The 17,915-nt window shown below is 36.9% G+C and overlaps 2 protein-coding genes across 3 annotated transcripts in view; one reads left to right on the forward strand and one right to left on the reverse strand.

The window, feature by feature from the left end:
* Nucleotides 1-3,864: 3,864 nt before the first annotated feature.
* On the forward strand, nt 3,865-8,383 carry mad2l1 (MAD2 mitotic arrest deficient-like 1 (yeast)). Its single transcript, XM_016499736.1, has 5 exons — nt 3,865-4,068; nt 4,252-4,398; nt 5,302-5,422; nt 5,593-5,696; nt 8,186-8,383. The coding sequence occupies exons 1-5, from the start codon at nt 4,005-4,007 to the stop codon at nt 8,356-8,358; spliced, it is 609 nt and encodes a 202-aa protein (XP_016355222.1). The 5' UTR covers nt 3,865-4,004; the 3' UTR covers nt 8,359-8,383.
* A 1,862-nt stretch (nt 8,384-10,245) lies between these two features.
* The window catches only part of pde5ab (phosphodiesterase 5A, cGMP-specific, b), a 32,944-nt gene continuing 25,274 nt past the window's right edge, over nt 10,246-17,915 (reverse strand). For both annotated transcript variants that reach the window (XM_016499765.1, XM_016499764.1), the window contains exons 14-21: nt 17,706-17,800; nt 17,518-17,605; nt 15,481-15,581; nt 15,231-15,308; nt 13,496-13,559; nt 12,473-12,547; nt 12,253-12,336; nt 10,246-11,747 (exon numbers count right to left, since the gene is read on the reverse strand). In XM_016499765.1, the coding sequence (XP_016355251.1) occupies nt 11,628-11,747; nt 12,253-12,336; nt 12,473-12,547; nt 13,496-13,559; nt 15,231-15,308; nt 15,481-15,581; nt 17,518-17,605; nt 17,706-17,800 (705 nt within the window). In that variant the 3' untranslated portion in view covers nt 10,246-11,627. The remainder of the gene's footprint in view (nt 11,748-12,252; nt 12,337-12,472; nt 12,548-13,495; nt 13,560-15,230; nt 15,309-15,480; nt 15,582-17,517; nt 17,606-17,705; nt 17,801-17,915) is intronic.

Genomic DNA, 17,915 nt, shown 5'->3' on the forward strand with positions numbered 1-17,915 from the left:
ACTATTAGCCATAACACACTGTTTATTGCAGAAGCGCTAGCAGAACTGTGGCTAGTAGGTGTGCTTAGAGCTGTGTTGTAATCACTGGGCCTTGGGTCTACAGCTCTGAGATTAGATGAATGAGCACTATGTAGTTATATAGTAGCCTTCTTTCAGCTAGATTTTAAGAGATCTTTTAACTCTGTTTTGCTTCTTACTGAATGTTAGCTCATGAACTGTTGGTTGGATGACTGGTTGTGTGTAACTCATAAAATGACACAGTAGAAGGGCAAAAGGAAAACTATTCTCATGAAGTCTTTGGGTGTAATCTAAATAATATTTTTTTAATCATACGATAATTATTAAATGATCATACATAAAAATGTAAATATGAATTATATGTCAGATATCTTTAGTCAAAAATAGGCTAAATAAGACTTATTCACTTTCCTGTTTAGCAATAGCATTACTCCTCATAATGGAGTTAAATTATGTCTTTATAAATATTTCTAAAGATCAGGTTACACTAATAAGAAATCTAATTGAGGCAAGAAATATGTGAAAATTGGTAAAATCTTTTAGTGGCATACAGAAAATGTTATTCTAAATTGATCTGATTAAATGAACCTCAGAAACTGATTGAATATTAAAAAGTATTTGTTTGTTTGTTTGTTTGCATGTTGTCTTTCATAGTAGGAGACTTAAGCAAAAGGCATTTGCTCTCTAAATTGTCTGCATCTCATTTGTGATTTTTTCTTTCCAGTCTTTGTAAATTCTGTGATATGTATTTGTTTTGCATATCAGTATTCAATTCAGGGTATCCCTGCAGTGGTCGATTACTGCAAGATAAACACATTATATCTGCTCGTCTGTAAATGATGAAGAGGCACAGATGTAGCTGAAAGAAAAATGTACTTAACACCCTGCACTCCACAATAACAGAACATAACAGATGAGCTTGTAAAGACCAACTGATCTTCACAATATCATGTCAAGTAAAATTTATTTGCATGCACTTTTCACAAAACACATTGTTTCAAAAAAGCTTTACAAAAAGTCATACTGTTACATCTTACATGCTTTAATATAGGACAAGTTATGGCATTATGTACATATATAACAATGGCATAAATCAGTGGTTCTCAAACCTCTCCATGAAGTGCCCCCAGCACTGCACATTTTGTATGTCTCCCTATATCTGACACACCCACTTGAGCTGGTGAGTTGAATCAGGTGTGATAGATGAGGGAGAAAATGTTTAGGGCTGGGGGTACTCCAGGACAGGTTTGAGAACCACTGGTATAAATGATCCTCTGATATTTAGATGTAGCTTTGTATTTATTTTGTGTAGCGGATATATACACAGTATGAGTGCCACAGAGTAGCAACAGATTTTTTTTATATTGTATTGTATAGTGTAACAGATAAAAAAAATGTAGGGCAGGAACTTAGTTTTATTCCTTGATTGTTGATTACATTTTAAAGGGTTAGTTCACCCAAAAATGAAAATTCTGTCATTAATTACTCACCCTCATGTCGTTTCAAATCCGTAAGACCTTTGTTCATCTTCGGAACACAAATTAAGATATTTTTGATGGAATCTGAGAGCTGTCTGACCCTGCATAGACAGCAACACAACTGAAATGTTCCCAAGTCCAGAAACGTAGCAAGGAGATCGGTAAAATAATCCATGTGACATCAGTGGTTCAACCGTAATTATACAAAGCTACGAGAATACTTTTTGTGCGCAAAAGAAAGAAAAAAAACTTTATTCAACAATTCGTCTCCTCCTCATCACCCTGTAGTGCCGTTTTGAGTATCAGCTGGATGTAAACAACGTATGCTGTTCTGTGTCAGCTGCGTCACGCCGGATCTGTTTCCTACGTTGTTGTGATTTGATCTGAACGGAAACAGCGTATCCGTGTGATGCAGCTGACACAGAACAGCATACGCTGTTTACAGGGTGATGCGGAGGAGCTGAATTGTTGAATAAAGTCTTTTTTTTTCTTTTGCGCACAAAAAGTATTCTCGTAGCTTTGTATAATTACGGTTGAACCCCTGATGTCACATGGATTATTTTACAGATCTCCTTGCTACGTTTCTGGACTTGAGATTTACCAGCTGTTTGGACTCTCATTTTGACAGCACCCATTCACTACAGAGTAGGGCTGCACGATTAATCGAATGCGATTTTCATGTGCATTTTGTTAGTAAAGCCGGTTCTGTAATCAGCAGTAAATCATCATCACGTGCTTTCAGATGGAGCAGCATTTACTACACATAGCCGTAGTTCACTAAAAAAAAAAAAAAAAAAAAAAAAAAAAAAACGCAGCACACTCTCTCTGACTCACATACAACCATTCCAAACTCTGAGTTTAGGGTAGTGTTTGTGGAAAAAGAGTCTTAAGACCTGGTAGAAGTATGAAGAACAGTCAATTACAGACATATGTATTACATATTTGAATAACAGTGAATTATTGCAGTTGCTTTTATGCTAAAACAATTAATCCAAAATTGAAAATTGTGTCATCATTTACTCTCCCTCGTGTTGATCCACACCTATGACTTTCATTCTGTGGAACACACACAAAAAGAGACATTTTGAAGAACATTTTTTTAGTCCTTGCAATGAATATCAAAAACGACATTGGACTTCACTGGCTTTCATTTTAAGGACAAAACAATTTGTTTTTGTTTTTTTTACAAAATATTCTTTTATCTTCCACATAAGAAAAAACGTACTGGTTTGAAACAACATGAGGGTGAGCAATTAATGACAGAATTTTCATTTTTTGGGTGAACTAACCCTTTAACCTAAAAAATGAATATGGGTTTGGAAACGATTGCAGAAGTTCTGGTTTAAGCAGACTGAATGATTGGAGAAGTTCAGCATACATCACCAAACTAAAAGTTTTTATTTTTTTTTATTTTTTATGGAAGATCAAGTTATGCCAGCATGGATTTCATGATGACTTTAAAAGATAAAAAAAATAAGAATCCATTTTGTTCTAAGCATGAGTAAGCAGTTATCAAAAAGTGTTGATGAAACTCACAATTCCGGTGTAATAATCAAGGAACTTTGCTGCCGTACCATGGGTGCAGCAGGCGCAATGATATTACGCAGCGCCTGAAATCCTAGTCTACGCCTGTGTTTGTAGGCAGTTCTGAACTCAGAATCCAAAATCAGTTTATAGTGGCAGCTAGTAGATGATCTGGGAATTGTCATGTATGAAAATACAGCTGCACTTCTGTGGAGAGGGGACAGTGGAGGCAGGAAGCAGGCAGATGACATGCAGGATGACAGATGATTGGAGTCGTATTTCAGCGTTGCACAGCAGTATGGATGGATAAACATCCGTTGCTAAGTGGTAAAAAGCAGCAAGAAATATGACAAAATTCCACAAGCCATGTGCAATGTCCCAATATATATTTTTTAATATTACATAAAAACAATAAAATTGCATTTAATTATAATAATTTAGCAAATTGAATTAGTTTAATTTATAATTATTTTAATTAAAATATTTCTAAAGTATGAATATGCTTTATATTTAAATACACATATGGGTTGCTCTTATTATCAAATTTGGCATTATCAAATAACTAAGGGTGGGGGGATTCAAGGACGAATTATTGGGAACAACTGCTCTGTACAGTCATTTACGCAAGAAAAATGACACTGGTATAATACATCCGGGCCTCTAAACCACGCCCATTTTGCAACATTTTATTCTGCTTATTATAATATTATCGCCCTTGTAAATTGTTGATAACAAGGGCTGATAATAAAGACTTGGTCATAAGCATTTTGTTGCAAAACATTAATCAGCATAAACATGTCTTTTCTCTCTGAACGTGGATTCGTGGAACGCCAGCAGTTCCGGGTTCGCCACAATGACATATGCGCCTGCGTCAGACTCAGCGTCCAGATTCAAACTGGTCGGCGGTTAAGAAAAAAACGGCAGCAAGCGGGCGAGAAGGGCGCAAGGCATACAGAAACGAACCAAAATTAAACTAAATACAAGATGTCTAAGACACTGAAAGGAATCACGCTGAAGGGGAGTGCAGAACTCGTTGCTGAGTTTTTCTGTAAGTAATGGTTTTGGGGCAGATGAATGAGTTTCATGGCGTCGTGGATGTCTAACCTGGGGCCGTTGCATAAACTGTTTAACGTTAGTTAAACGTGAAAATGAAATACATTTTGGTATGGAGTGGTGTGCTGTGCCTTTTTGTTTCAGAAAATAAATGAAACCGGTCCTTTGTTGTCCGTAGCTTTCGGTATCAACAGTATCTTGTACCAGCGAGGAATCTACCCAGCAGAAACCTTCACCAGAGTTACACAATATGACATGAGCCTTCAACTGACCACAGATGCGAAGCTGAAGAACTACCTCACCAATGTCATCTCGCAACTCAAAGGTTGTTTTTCAATAAAAGTACCACATCTCGTGGAACAGTTAGTTTGTTTCATTAATATTGGTGATGCAGTGTAGTAGGAGTAACAGTTAGTAATACTTAATATGTGCATTCAGATATACTTAAATGTATATGAATGGCAAACTGTAATGCTAAATATATCGTTCAGTTGCCATTTAGATCAAGATACCACAACACTTAATGTGTCTGTAGAATGAATGATAGTCCCACCTTACAGTTAAAAGAGCCAATTTACGTGTATTCAGTTGCCTAATTAAAGAGATAAATGAAGAAATGAAACCTTGATGCTGGCATGGCATTAAAAAGTGAATGAATAAATAAATCACCCAGAAATGACAATTTGCTGAAAAATCCATATAAGATGTAGATGAATTTGTTTCTTTATCGGAACAGATTTGGAGAAATTTAGCATTACATCACTTCGCTCACCGATGGATACTCTGCCATGAATGGGTGCCGTCAGAATGAGAATCCAAATGGCTGGTAAAACATTACAATAATCTACAAGGAATCTGCATGACTCCAGTCCATCAATTTAAGGTCTTCTGAAGTTAAAAGCTGTATGTACATCTAAATTTCTCCAAATCTGTTCTGATGAAGAAAAAAAGTCAAGACTTCATCTTGGGCGGCATGAGGGCGAGTAAATTTTCAGCCAATCGCGGCAAAAAAACTATTACTTTAACAGTAGAAAACTTGTGCATGTTATCTGGACCAGACAAAAAATATTGTTTTTGTATTTTTGTGAGATTTGAGTTGAAACGCAATTGAATTGGCTGAGATTTCAGTCTTTCTCTATTTAAGTAGAAAAGAGCTATACAGTCATGACTAGAAATGGAAACCTGAGCCTGTTTAGTTCTTTAGCATTGTTTATCCTCTTCGTTGCAGAATGGTTGTTTGATTGCACAGTTCAGAAGCTGGTGGTGGTCATCACATGCCTGGAGACTAATGAGGTGCTGGAGCGATGGCAGTTTGATATTGAGTGTGACAAGACTGCAAAGGAGGGCGGGTACGTAATCAAACTTAATCTGTGAGGAAGGATTAATAATTACATTTTCATATTCGATCACATCCTGTGATAAAATGATGAGAAGCTAAAAGTGATTATGCCATTAGTTTTTTACCTGACCAATGCAAATATGAATGTGCATAAAGAACTGTATACCTTGGCTTTTCCAGCGCACCCAGGGAGAAGTCCATAAAAGCTATCCAAGAGGAAATCCGTTCTGTTATCAGACAGATCACTGCCACAGTTACCTTCTTGCCGTTGTTAGAAACTGCCTGTAAGTAAACTACACTTGTGATCATTAGATCCATGCACAGTCACACCGCAAGATCATGGTCATCCTGTGCTATATATTTTGTATGCAATTATTTTTTATAGTTGCTGTAACATTAGATTTCAGACAAACACGTTTTTAAGAATTTTTTTCCCCCCAGCAATATTGCATATGCCATTGATTAAATGGTTCTACAAATATATATATTAGCCTTTACCCACTTATGGCGCTTTTCCACTGCATGGTACGGCTCGGTACGGTTCACTTTTGGGGGGTTTTCCACTGGGTACAGTACCTGGTACCTTTTTTAGTACCACCTCGGTTGAGGTTCCAAGTGAACCGTACCATTACCAAAACGTGACGTGTAAACTCTGCTGATCACGGATTGGCCGGAGAGAATCATTACTACCTGCGTCACTGAACTTGCGACACAAACACAACAGAACCGCTAGATTTAAATCAGCACAGCCAGCGAAGGATCGAATGCAACTGTTTTGAACGAGCGCACCTTTTTTAACAACCAAAAAGTGTCTGTTTCGCTGTCTGTTGAGGAAATACAGTTGAGGAAATACAGACGTTCCTCTCGTTGATAGCAGAGGAGCGGATCCAGCGAGAGCTTGATGGGGCGAGGCAGAATGAAAACGTTTTTCAGGAGTCGCGGCAGTAGAGGCGGCGCAACTATAAACGACACGTGAATAATCCCGCCCACTCTAAAGCGGTACTGAACTGCAGTGGAAACGCAAACCGAGCCTTTCCGTGCCGTACCGTACTGAGCCGTGCCGAGCCGAGTCATACCACGCAGTGGAAAAGCGCCATTAGGTCTTTTGGAAAGCATCACAATTAAACCTAAAAATAAAAATCTCTCAGTGTTTACAGCCATCGGACACCGCGATTGATGCCCGTGATTTTTACCTTGACTGTGGCCTGTTCCGTGACAGCTGCGCCTAGATCTGACTGGTGAACTGTCGTCTGGGGCAGGCACAGTGAAAGTGGCAGCGTTTTTTTGTATGGTAACGGGCATCAATCGGAGTGTAAACAGTGAGAAATCTTGAGGCAGGCACGACGCTTATAGGTGCCACGGGACGTGCGAGAGGAAATAAGGCAACATGTCTACACCTGACGCGAGTGGCGTGGCAAAAGACAGCATTGAACCCATTATAATCAGTGATGCTGTCTACAATTGATGTGGCGCAATGCGACACAACAACTGTCGCGTCTGATGTAGACACGGTGTAAGGTGGCAAGTAAATAAGTGTAGAATAGCACTGTCTGTTTGCTTATGTGCATCAATTGGAGTGTAAACAGTAAGATGTTCAGGCAGGTGAAAAGCGTTTGGTTAATGGTGAATATTGACCTATTGTGCGTCCTGTTGCCAAGCCCCGCCTTGATGTAATGATTGACAGGTAGGGGGCGTGCTCGGCTCGGAATGCATTTTCAAATCCACTATGACTTAAACTATATTCATTGTGGGGTATTTAATGAAAATGCAATTGAAACGTCATATATGTAAGTGTCAATGCATTTAAGAAAAATAAAAGACATTTACATCACCATTTTGCTGCACCTTTGGCTCAGAATGCATTCTGAAATTCTCACTGCATTTTGCTACAATTATCACGCGGAATTATGATGAAAATGCAATCCCAAGTGTCCTACCCCTAAGTCTAAATGCATTTAGGAAAAACAGCATTTAAATGATAATTTTGCTACAGTTTTTGCTTGGACATGTTAAACATATCTAATCAATTTGGGTAATACATTTTAATTTTAATTTTGCAACTTATAAAGCTTTAAAATATGTTTTTAGTTTGCATATTAAAACTAGTGTAGAAAATGGCAAATTGAAATTATATAATTGAATTTTAATTTTGCACTAAATGTTGCACATATGTATGGAAAATGTACATTTAAATACAAAAATACATTGCCATTTTACATATTGCATTGCCATTTTGCATATTACGTTTCAAATTGAATTTAGCTACACATGCTTCCAACGTCCCGCATTTTGCGGGAGAGTCAGTCCTGAAATTGAAAGCTTTGTCCCGTGTCTTGCAAATCACAGTAGTGTCTTGAATTTCAATTTTGTCTGTAATTTATTTTTATTTAATTACAATACCACAAAAAAAAATGAATTTGCAAACTGGGATTATTGGTGTTTAAAAATGGCAAAATTGCATTTCAACTTTTTCAATCTTTGTATAGTCTAGTCAAGTAGCATAACTTAGTCACTGCTTAAGGACATTTATATTCAGTTCATTATATTTAGTAGACATAGTTTAACAATACTAAGTTATTGTGCTCCCCTGTGTTCCACAAAATCAGATTAACAGCAATAACCACTTGGTCACCCTACTCCGTACTCATGTAAAGCTGAATTCTAGCAAACTAAACAACTTTATAAAGCTGATATGTTGCAGGGTACATATTTTTGTTGACTTTTTTTTTTTCCTGTTTTATATGTGACTTAACTTTTGTCTCTTATAACTCAGGTGCTTTCGACCTTCTGATCTACACAGACAAAGACCTTGAGGTACCTGAGCAATGGGAGGAATCTGGGCCTCAACTAATTGACCAATCAGAAGAGGTCCGCTTGCGTTCCTTTACTACTACTATTCATAAGGTGAACAGTATGGTGGCCTACAAGAGGACAAACTCCACGTGATTTCTCTTTCTTTTTTCTTTCTTTTTTTTTTCTGTTCAACTTTTCAGCCTTGTGTAGTTATCGGTATCGGCCAAAATTTTCATATCGGTGCATCCCTCAAAACTATACATGATGATTCTCATTACTGTATGGAGAATCATCATTGATAATTACAAATGAAAACATACATGCTATGTAATGTTTGAAAATAAGCCTGTATGAGGACTGAATTTACTCAAACCACATGTTTAGTGTAGCTCTTATATTTAGTGAAGGTTTTTTATTTTGCAGTGTTGCATTAATTACCAACATTGAAAAGAGTGTAGAAGTGTGCCACAAATAATAAAGGGGAGTAGGATCTCAATTATGAAAATTTGGAGCAGAATAAAGGATGTAAATGTTTCATCTGAAGCAGGGTGGCACATTCTGCTTTGAACCTGTCGTTCTTTGGACATCAAAGTCTTCTATTGCTGATGGCTCGGTTGAAGACACATCAGAGAAATACCTGCTGGGCTCATTAGCGTAAGAAGAGGTGGAAAGGCAGTTTTTCCCTTTTATAGCAAGAAATTTAGTTAGAGAATGGGATGAGTATGTATTATGTGCTATGCTTATAAAACAATTTTAAAAAGGTTTTTCTGATTTTTTTTCCTAATTACGCATTCAATTTTTATGACCATATATTCTACATGGAATATTTGTATTTATAAGAGAAATTATTATTTGGGGCCAAGCACAAAAGGTGCTTGGGCACCTACTGTATCTGTTAGTTTTCTTTTTTTTCTTCGTTCTCCACTCTGGAAGTCCATGGAAGCCCATAGAACCGCTTGTGGGAAAGTTATGAAATCTGGCACACAGATAGAGGATGGTCTCAATATTAACTATAGCACCCACCAATGCACTCATGTTTCTGCTTATAACTTTTGAACCATAAGGTCTAAAGGCAAGATTCCTTGGGTCATACTGAGTCAAATGCGTACCAAAATTGAAATTTCTATGAGTCAAGATTTTTCGCAATTTTGAATGTAGCGAATGTATCTACTTTTCTCATCCTAGACTTTTTGTCAGATCATCTTCAGACAATGCTGGCAAATATGTATCAAATGATTTCTGATATACCAAACCTTTCTCGTAAAGCGTGTTAATGAATTTGACGAAATTTGCCCAAAAAAAGGACAAGAGGCTGTATCTTTGCAACACTAGCGGATTCTAACCAAATTTGGCACGTGTTATAGCAAGCATGACCCGAGGGCACATGAGTAGTTTCGTCACCTACTGGTCAAAAGATATAAAAATTATTTCAATAATTTACATTTTTGTTTAGAATTTTTGAACAGTTTGACCAAAAATTATCAGATTGATCTGGTTAGATTTGGAGAGGCATACCAAATTGAAAGATACCTAAATTTCCTGTGTCGGCCATATTGAGTTTTGTAGTAAAATGCTACCATACTGCAGAGTTCAGCTTCAACCCTAATCAAACACACCTGAACCAGCTAATCAAGGTGTTCAGGGCTACTTAAATACAGACAGGTGTGTTGGAGCAAGGGTTGGAACTTAAGTCTGCAGGAAGGTAGCTCTCCAGAAGTAGGGTTGGAGATCCCTGGTCTTTACTGAGTAATTAAAGGCAGCTCCTTAGCTCTTCATTTTAGCTCTCTGTTGTGTTTGGCCCTTTAATTGCTGCTTGCAGCTATATTTATTATTATTATTGTATACTACAGGAGTATTTGAGTGAAATACAAAAATAAACAAGGTAAAACTGACCAGCTGCAGCACCTAAAAATGTACACTTTTCCATCCAATTTATTAACTGGTCAACTATAAATTCCTTGTAATAGACAGAAAAAAAGGTGCATCCTTAATGATTGTATATAACTGATAAAAAATAATAAAATAACTTTTCAACATGTCAGGTGTGGAACAGGTTTCTTTTTGAACATGCCAAATGGGCACACAGTGACAGCATTTTGAACTTTACATTTCTACACACATCTTATTTCCGTTACACTCCAAAACAAATATTTGTTGTGTTGTGAATTTAACACATTTGTGTAACAGATGATAAATAAGTTCACATATCACAGGCTATTGATTTCTTTAACTATATGCAATGTAGGTGAAAAATAAAATCTACAACATGGTATAATGGTGTAATACAAAGTGACGTGGGATGAGGTTAAACAGTGAAAAATGTGTTTGATGTGTTCCTTTTATGTCAGCTTACTTTAGCAGTGCAATATAGCAAAATAAGGTTTTGTATATGTGTGTATTTCAGTAATTCAGTGAGTAAGCTGCACAAAAAATAACAGAGAACAACAACAAATAAGGAATGTTCTGGGCTCAATACAAGCTGATATGCTGTCGATTATAAAGTAAAATAGTTTTGAAATGTTATAAAAACAAGAAAGAATCATGCTTGGAGTAAAACAGGTAGATTGGAATTAAGAAATCTGTGAGAGAAGGCACTGCACCAGGATAAATGTTACAATTCATGCTTTTCAAAAGTATAGCTACAACAAGATAAACATTACACATGGTACACATCAAACTAAAATGCTAGAACTGCTAGCTAAGCTTATCTGTGTCATCTTATACCTAATATCTCAACTCAAGCCATGTTTATGGTTACCAGAAATCAGAAAGAGTTTTAACTGCGAAGTATCGTTTACACGGAGCAACTCCACCCACAGGAATTACACTGGTAACTCAGAAACGAATCTGTCTAGAACAGTAGTTCCACTGCTAAAAGGAAGATTTATTATTTAGACAACTCTACAGTTTTACAACTTTATAATTACTTGCAAAAATACAACCTGTATGCTTCTGCCTTCAGAATGTTTTACGCCTTTGATTGGGAGTGTGTTACTGTGGCCTAAATGTCATTTTTGTTTTTACAAACTAAGAAACGAGTTGAAATTATTTTCTTTGTTAACAGCTTGTCACAAATGCTTTGGAAAGAACTTGTATTGAATCTGGAACATTCCTTTAATGAGTCAAGATAATTTAGTCACAGTTTTAAAACATTTCTTCATCAGCTGGTTTACCTGCACAGGTAAATATCCATCAATCCCTCTTTTCTTCATTAAGTCTTTTATAGCACAGCAGTCTAAATTAAAAAATTGACTTTATTCTGATGCATCTATAACCCAAGCTTGCACTTTTAACCTGCTCCAGTGTGCTTTGTGAAATGGCCAGAGCAGTCATGTGAATATCATCAAACCAGGGTCTTGTAATCCTTTAGTCTCTGGGAAAGATGTAAATAGTCCTAGGACATCTGCATTCCAAAAGAAAAGTTACAGTCCTCTGTTTAGCAAAGCTTCCTCTCCTTGCTCAGCAAGCAGCTTCCAATTCTGTCTGTTCTTCCTACAACCTACCAGCAGGGGGGAGCAGTACTCTGAGAAACCTGTCAGCGCCTGCTCACACAAGCACATGGCAAGAGAGCAGGAGGACAATCAATAAAAAGTTATCACTGGTGAAGCAACAACCAGCAAAACAACAACTCTGTCATCATTTACTCATATTTTGAAGAATGTTGTGGTCCAGACAAAATTTCATCGGTCATCATCAGTCATTTTTCAAAATATAAGAGATGAATACAAGTTTAGAATGACATGAAGATGAGTACATGAGTTAAAACACCCATGCAGGTTGAGGTATTCTAATACACACACCCAACCCATGATGATCCACAAAAAAGCAGCTAATGATATAATATTTCAAAAAAATGTATCAAGACAATGAAACAAAACGTACACTAAAACTCAAACTTGTGTGATTTGCATTTCACATCAGACACTAAACCGGTAGGGCCGCACTAAACTTGCACCATTGGTTGAGCCAAGTTTTTTTTGGGCTGGTTGGGATGCTTAAAATTAACAATGATATTAAATATAAATGACAAAATAAAATATGATTTACCTCGTATAACTGTGTACAAATGGCATCAATGAAAGACACTTGCATGCTGGGAATTTTATCCTGCTTCTCCCTGTTCATCAGATCCTTGGAAAGAATCAGTTCACATGGTTACTGTCATTTTCCCCATCCTCCAGAGAGTTACTGACCTGGTTCTAAAGTACTCCAGTCTTATAAAACATAAAATTAACCTTTTTTTTCATAGAGTAAGTAAAGAGCTTACAATAGGTTCAACGTTTAGCTCTCTCCGCTCCTTATCACCTTGTTCAAAGAACTCTGTGGCAACCAGTTCTGCTATCTGTTGAAACATAAATAAATGGTAATTACTGAATTAGTACTTCCTTTGGTGAATAAAATTGTCAATATTTCACATCAAATGCTGATCAACTCTGAAAATGATATGACACTTTCCTGTCTGTTTTTAGTTGGCTGCCTCCACCACACCCTTACAGGTTTTCTTATTAATGCCATTCGCGATACTAATGATACTAAGAAGTTATGTGACGGATATCTGGCTGTGTTTAAAATGGAATACTGTGAATGCTCAATATGTTCTTTATGTTTTAACTATAGTATGTGAATCAATGCATATCAATGATAAACAATTGGTGTCCATCTATCCTATCTCTGAAAAGATTCATAGTAACAAAGTACTTCATTTTTACCATAGCCTCATGTCCATACAGTAAATAATATGTATGTCTATAGGTCATGAGTTTGCATAATTCTCAATGATAACATGTTTTTGGTTATGTTTTATGAGAGTGTGAAGGTCTAAATTATGGTCATTTACGTTACACTGAGTAGGACTGCAGCTGCACCTCCACCCTCTGCTAATTAGCAAACAAGCTTCTTAATTACTGAAGAGAGAGAAAATTAATGGAAGTGAGGAGGTGGTGAAGATGTCATAAACTATGAAAGGAAGAGTAGAGGAATAGGAGTGCCTATAATGTGCTTTTCAAAAACAATTGGATGGAGTGTGTTAAACCAATTTAAGGTTAGAAACATTGTCTATGTAAAGGAACAAAAGACTGTAAATACTTTAAATTCATAAAGCTACAAAATGTCAAAGTATCTACAAACCGCTATTCACTGAATGCAATAACGCTTACATTAGCCTTCATTATGGATAAACATTTCACAAGCAATGTTACGTCCTTGTGCTTCTCTGCTGATTTTATATGAGTGAGCTTCGAAAGTGGGCTTTTACTGTAAATGTAATCATATGTATAACTTGCATGTTTACCTTCTTCTGTACTGGCCAGGGTTTTGTAATAGCAGAGATATCACATGCTGTCATCAGCATCGACCTACAGAAGACAATAACATCATAACGAAGAAATATACAGTGCTGCTTAAAAGTTTGTACAATTTTCTGTATTTCTGCATAAATATGACCCAATTCATCATCAGATTTTCACACAAGTCCTGAAAGTAGACATAGAGAACCCAATCAAACAAATTAGACAAAAATATTTTCTTGGTCATTTATTTATTGAGAAAAATGATCCATTGTTACATATCTGTGCGGCGCAAAAGTATGTGAATTTTTGCTTTCAGTATCTGGTGTGACCCAATTTTGCAGCAGTAACTACAGGTAAAGTTTCTTGTAACTGCTCATCAGTCCTGCACAACATCTTGAAGGAGTTTTAGCCCATTCCTCAGTACAGAACCACTTCAACTCTGTGATGTTGGTGGGTTTCCTCCTATGAACTGCTTGCTTCAGGTCCTTCCACAAAATTTCAATTGAATTAAGGTCCAGACTCTGACTCGGCCATTCCAAACATTAACTTTGTTCTTCTTTAACCATTCTTTGGTAGATGACTTGTGTGCTTGGGGTCGTTGTCTTGCTGCATGACCCACTTTCTCTTGAGATTCAGTTCTCGGACAGATATCCTGACATTTTCCTTCAGAATTTGCTGGTATAATTCAGAATTCATTGTTCCATCAATGATGGCAAGCTGGCCTGGCCCAGATGCAGCAAAACAGGCCCAAACCATGATGCTACCACCACCATGTTTCACAGATGGGATGAGGTTCTTATGCTGGAATGCAGTGTGTTCTTTTCTCCAAACAGAACACTTCTCATATAAACCAAAACATTCTATTTTGGTCTCATCTGTCCACAAAACATTTCTCCAGTAGTCCTCTGGCTTGTCCACATGATCTTTAGCAAGCTGCAGACGGGCAGTGGCTTTCTCCTTGCAACTCTGCCATGCACACCATGGTTGATCAGTGTTCTCCTGACGATGGACGCTTGAACATTACCATTAGCCAAAGTGAAAAGAAATTTAGTTGCTTAGAAGTTACCCTGGGTTCCTTTGCAACCTCGCAGACTATTACAAGTCTTGCTTTTGGAGTGATCTTTGTTGGTCGACCGCTTCTGGGGAGGGTAACAGTGGTCTTGAATCTCCTCCATTTCTACACAATCTGTCTGACTGTGGATTGGTGGGGTCCAAAATCTTTAGAGATGTCTTTGTAACCTTTTTCCAGCCTGATGAGCAACACCAACTCTTTTTCTGAGGTCCTTTGTTTTCCAATCTCCTTTGTTCGTGCCATGATTCACTTCCGCAAACATGATCAGACTTTCATAGATCCCTGTTCTCTAAATAAAACAGGGCACGCACAGACACCTGATAATCATTCCACTGTTTGAAAACACCTCTAAACAGATGGACTCTAATTTCACCCTCAAATTAACAGCTAATCATAGAGATTCACATACTTTTGCACCGCACAGAAATGTAACACTGGGTCGTTCTTCTCAATAAATAAATGACAAAGAAACTGTTTTTGTCTCATTTGTTTGATTGGGTTCTCTGTCTTTTCTTTCAGGACTTGTGTGAAAATCTGATGATGAATTGGGTCATATTTATGCAGAAATATAGAAAATTGTAAAGGGTTCACAAACTTTCAAGCAGCACTGTATATGACTGACTCATACATAACGCATTCTTCTTTCCTGAATGCTTGACACTCACCTTAGCAGATCTCTGTGATAATCGTCCTCCCATACAAACTGACTGTTCTTAGCCAACTCAAAGAATTCTGTTCTTTTCCTGTAAAAACAAAGATAGCATTATGAACAAACAGCAAGAAACCGATAGAAATGACTAATTAGTTACTGTATGTAGCTCATTAAATAGCTAAATACAAGTCAAATTTATAAATCCATTTTGTAGGTTTCTAAAAGCACCTTCGACTCAGCTGTATATGACATCTGGTACCTACTTCATGTAGAGAGCCAGGTCAGTGGCCAAAATAGCCTTCTCAATCATCTTCAATGTCGCCTTGTACTCATCCAGAGAAAGACCGCTCAGAATCTGATTACCCTGAGAGAGCGAGACAGTAGGAATGAAAGAAAACATAATTTTGTCTATATTATTATGTCAAGATGTATGGAAGCGGATGAATGCCGTTACAATGTGGCCACATAAAAACATTACATGGTTATTTATTTGAGGGTATTTATGTAAAATGTGGGGTTTCTTATTTATAAAAAAGATGAATCTGGTAAATATATAACATATTTGTGTAATAATTAAACTGACTATGTATGCTTTTTTAATGTGTTCTTATAAATATACACACAATATACACTTAAAAATAAAGGGGGGGGGGTTTAGCAGTAATGAAACATTTGGGGTTCCCCAAAGAACCTTTCAGTAAACAGTTTTAAAAGAAACATTTTTATTAGTGTGAAGACATTTTATATTTAAAGAATCTTTTGTGCAATGGAAAGGTCCCATGAATGTTAAAGGTTCTTCATGAATCCATAAATGCCAAAAAAAGAACCATTATTTTGAACAGTGTAGGATGCTGAGACATGGTAGGTAGTTGCTATGTGCTTTTCTAGGTGGTTGCTTTAACTGCCAGAACAGCCCACTCCCAAGTCTTTATTATATTCTCTATAGGATTTGTCTCCTCCTTCAGGAGTACCTCCTTCAAATAATTTCATCATTTGACAGTATATAAGTAACAGCACATCCCATCAAAAAGATACATAATTTGAGGTATCATATCTATACCGCAAATGGAGTGGACACGTTATATGCCAAATTTTATAAAAAAATTTTAGTTAAAAGATTGTTTAAATCACCAACTTTAAAGCTGCAGTCCGTAACTTTTTTTGGTTAAAAATGATCTGAAATCAATATTTGAGCAAGTACATAACCAGCCAGTGTTCCTGTGATTGTGAAGTACAGTAAATATCCATTCCACACCGGTGCGGTGACTGACTGCCACACATACCCCTCAAAACATTAGATTCATCCGCGTTGGAGCCGTGCCGACTCACAACCCACGCAAGCTAGATAATTCCGCACCCAGCTGCAATTCCAGGTTTTCAAACAGAGATGGCGACAAAGAGGCAAAACTTATGGCCTGCAGCTTTAAGTATGGGCTAAAAGAGAAGCTTTATTTCAACAAATGCTACATTGCAGGCCAAGTCAGGCAACCATGGGATAAGATCAGCATGTTGCTTTAACAACATCAAGCCCCTGGACAATGAGAAAAGCATTGTCCCAGGCTTTCTTATTGAGTTTGCTGAATGTGAATGAGAGTAATTATTCCCTGTGTGTAAATGCGATCTGAACAGCTAATTGTTTTCTAAGATACAGATTGTTATTACCTGTAAAATAACACATTACTTTTAAAAGCTTCTCTGGATTTACAATGCAGGAGTGAATTACTCTTATCAGCAGATAGAAGGTAATAGGTCAACAAACAGAAAATCAAATTCAAGTGTTTACAATTAACATGTTTACAGCACACTGGACATGTTCCAACACGCTGCTAATGGAGTCTGCTAGCATGGTTTAAACACTCACATATGCTTTTGTGTGTTATGTGTAAAGTTTTGGGTCACTTGACTTCAGAGTAGCATTTATGTTATGTTTACATTACAGTACATATTCTTTCAGAATTTGACAACAGAAAGAAAAAGTAGAATTTACGTTAAATAAATAAAGTTCTTTTTTATACTTTGATACATTTTTTAAAGACCTATCAATGGCCATTTAAAACCCATTAATCTCATACCATTACTTATGCAATTCTAACTGCTGTATAAATGCATTTATGCCACCTCTAAACAGTCTGTGTAAATATACCAGTTCAGATGCCACTTCTGAAAACAATATATTCTTTACAAGGATATTCTTTTATGTAATGTCTATTCAATGCTTTTCTTTTCTGACACAATAATGACATATGCTTATTTTGCGATTAATTCGATTAATGAGATGTTTAAAACTCTCATATACTCACTGGACTGTTGAGTATCATAAGACACTGGTCAAAATGGTGGTGCTCCATTGTGGAGTGGCAGTACAGCTGGGCCAATGGATGCTCACTTCTGTGAAAACAGTCAATTATGCTGCATCATTCTCATTTTTACATATCCATCTTGCTGCTAATAACACAAGCTGATACACCAAACTAAAGTCAGCACAAACCTTTTGATGTAGGAGTTGTTGACACCTCGGTGGTCCAAATCATGGCTCAATGTTGCAATCATTAAAGCTAAAACCTCCAAATCACTCAGATTACTCTGTGAAGTGAAAACACTGCTTTACAAAATGATCACTCTTCTATGTGATTGGTTAATGCATTGAAAAGCACTGCAAAATATAGCCATGCTGTCCAAAAACAAACACAGTCGTATG

Source organism: Sinocyclocheilus anshuiensis, unplaced genomic scaffold (genome assembly GCF_001515605.1).
Source record: "Sinocyclocheilus anshuiensis isolate Anshui unplaced genomic scaffold, SAMN03320099.WGS_v1.1 scaffold126, whole genome shotgun sequence".
NCBI lineage: Eukaryota > Metazoa > Chordata > Actinopteri > Cypriniformes > Cyprinidae > Sinocyclocheilus > Sinocyclocheilus anshuiensis.

Bases quoted from the DNA above. Each gene is read 5' to 3' on its own strand.
- mad2l1 (XM_016499736.1), top strand. From the start codon at position 4,005: ATGTCTAAGACACTGAAAGGAATCACGCTGAAGGGGAGTGCAGAACTC. The intron at 4,399-5,301 runs GTTGTTTTTCAA...TCTTCGTTGCAG, and splicing joins TGTCATCTCGCAACTCAAAG to AATGGTTGTTTGATTGCACA. The intron at 5,697-8,185 runs GTAAGTAAACTA...CTTATAACTCAG, and splicing joins GCCGTTGTTAGAAACTGCCT to GTGCTTTCGACCTTCTGATC.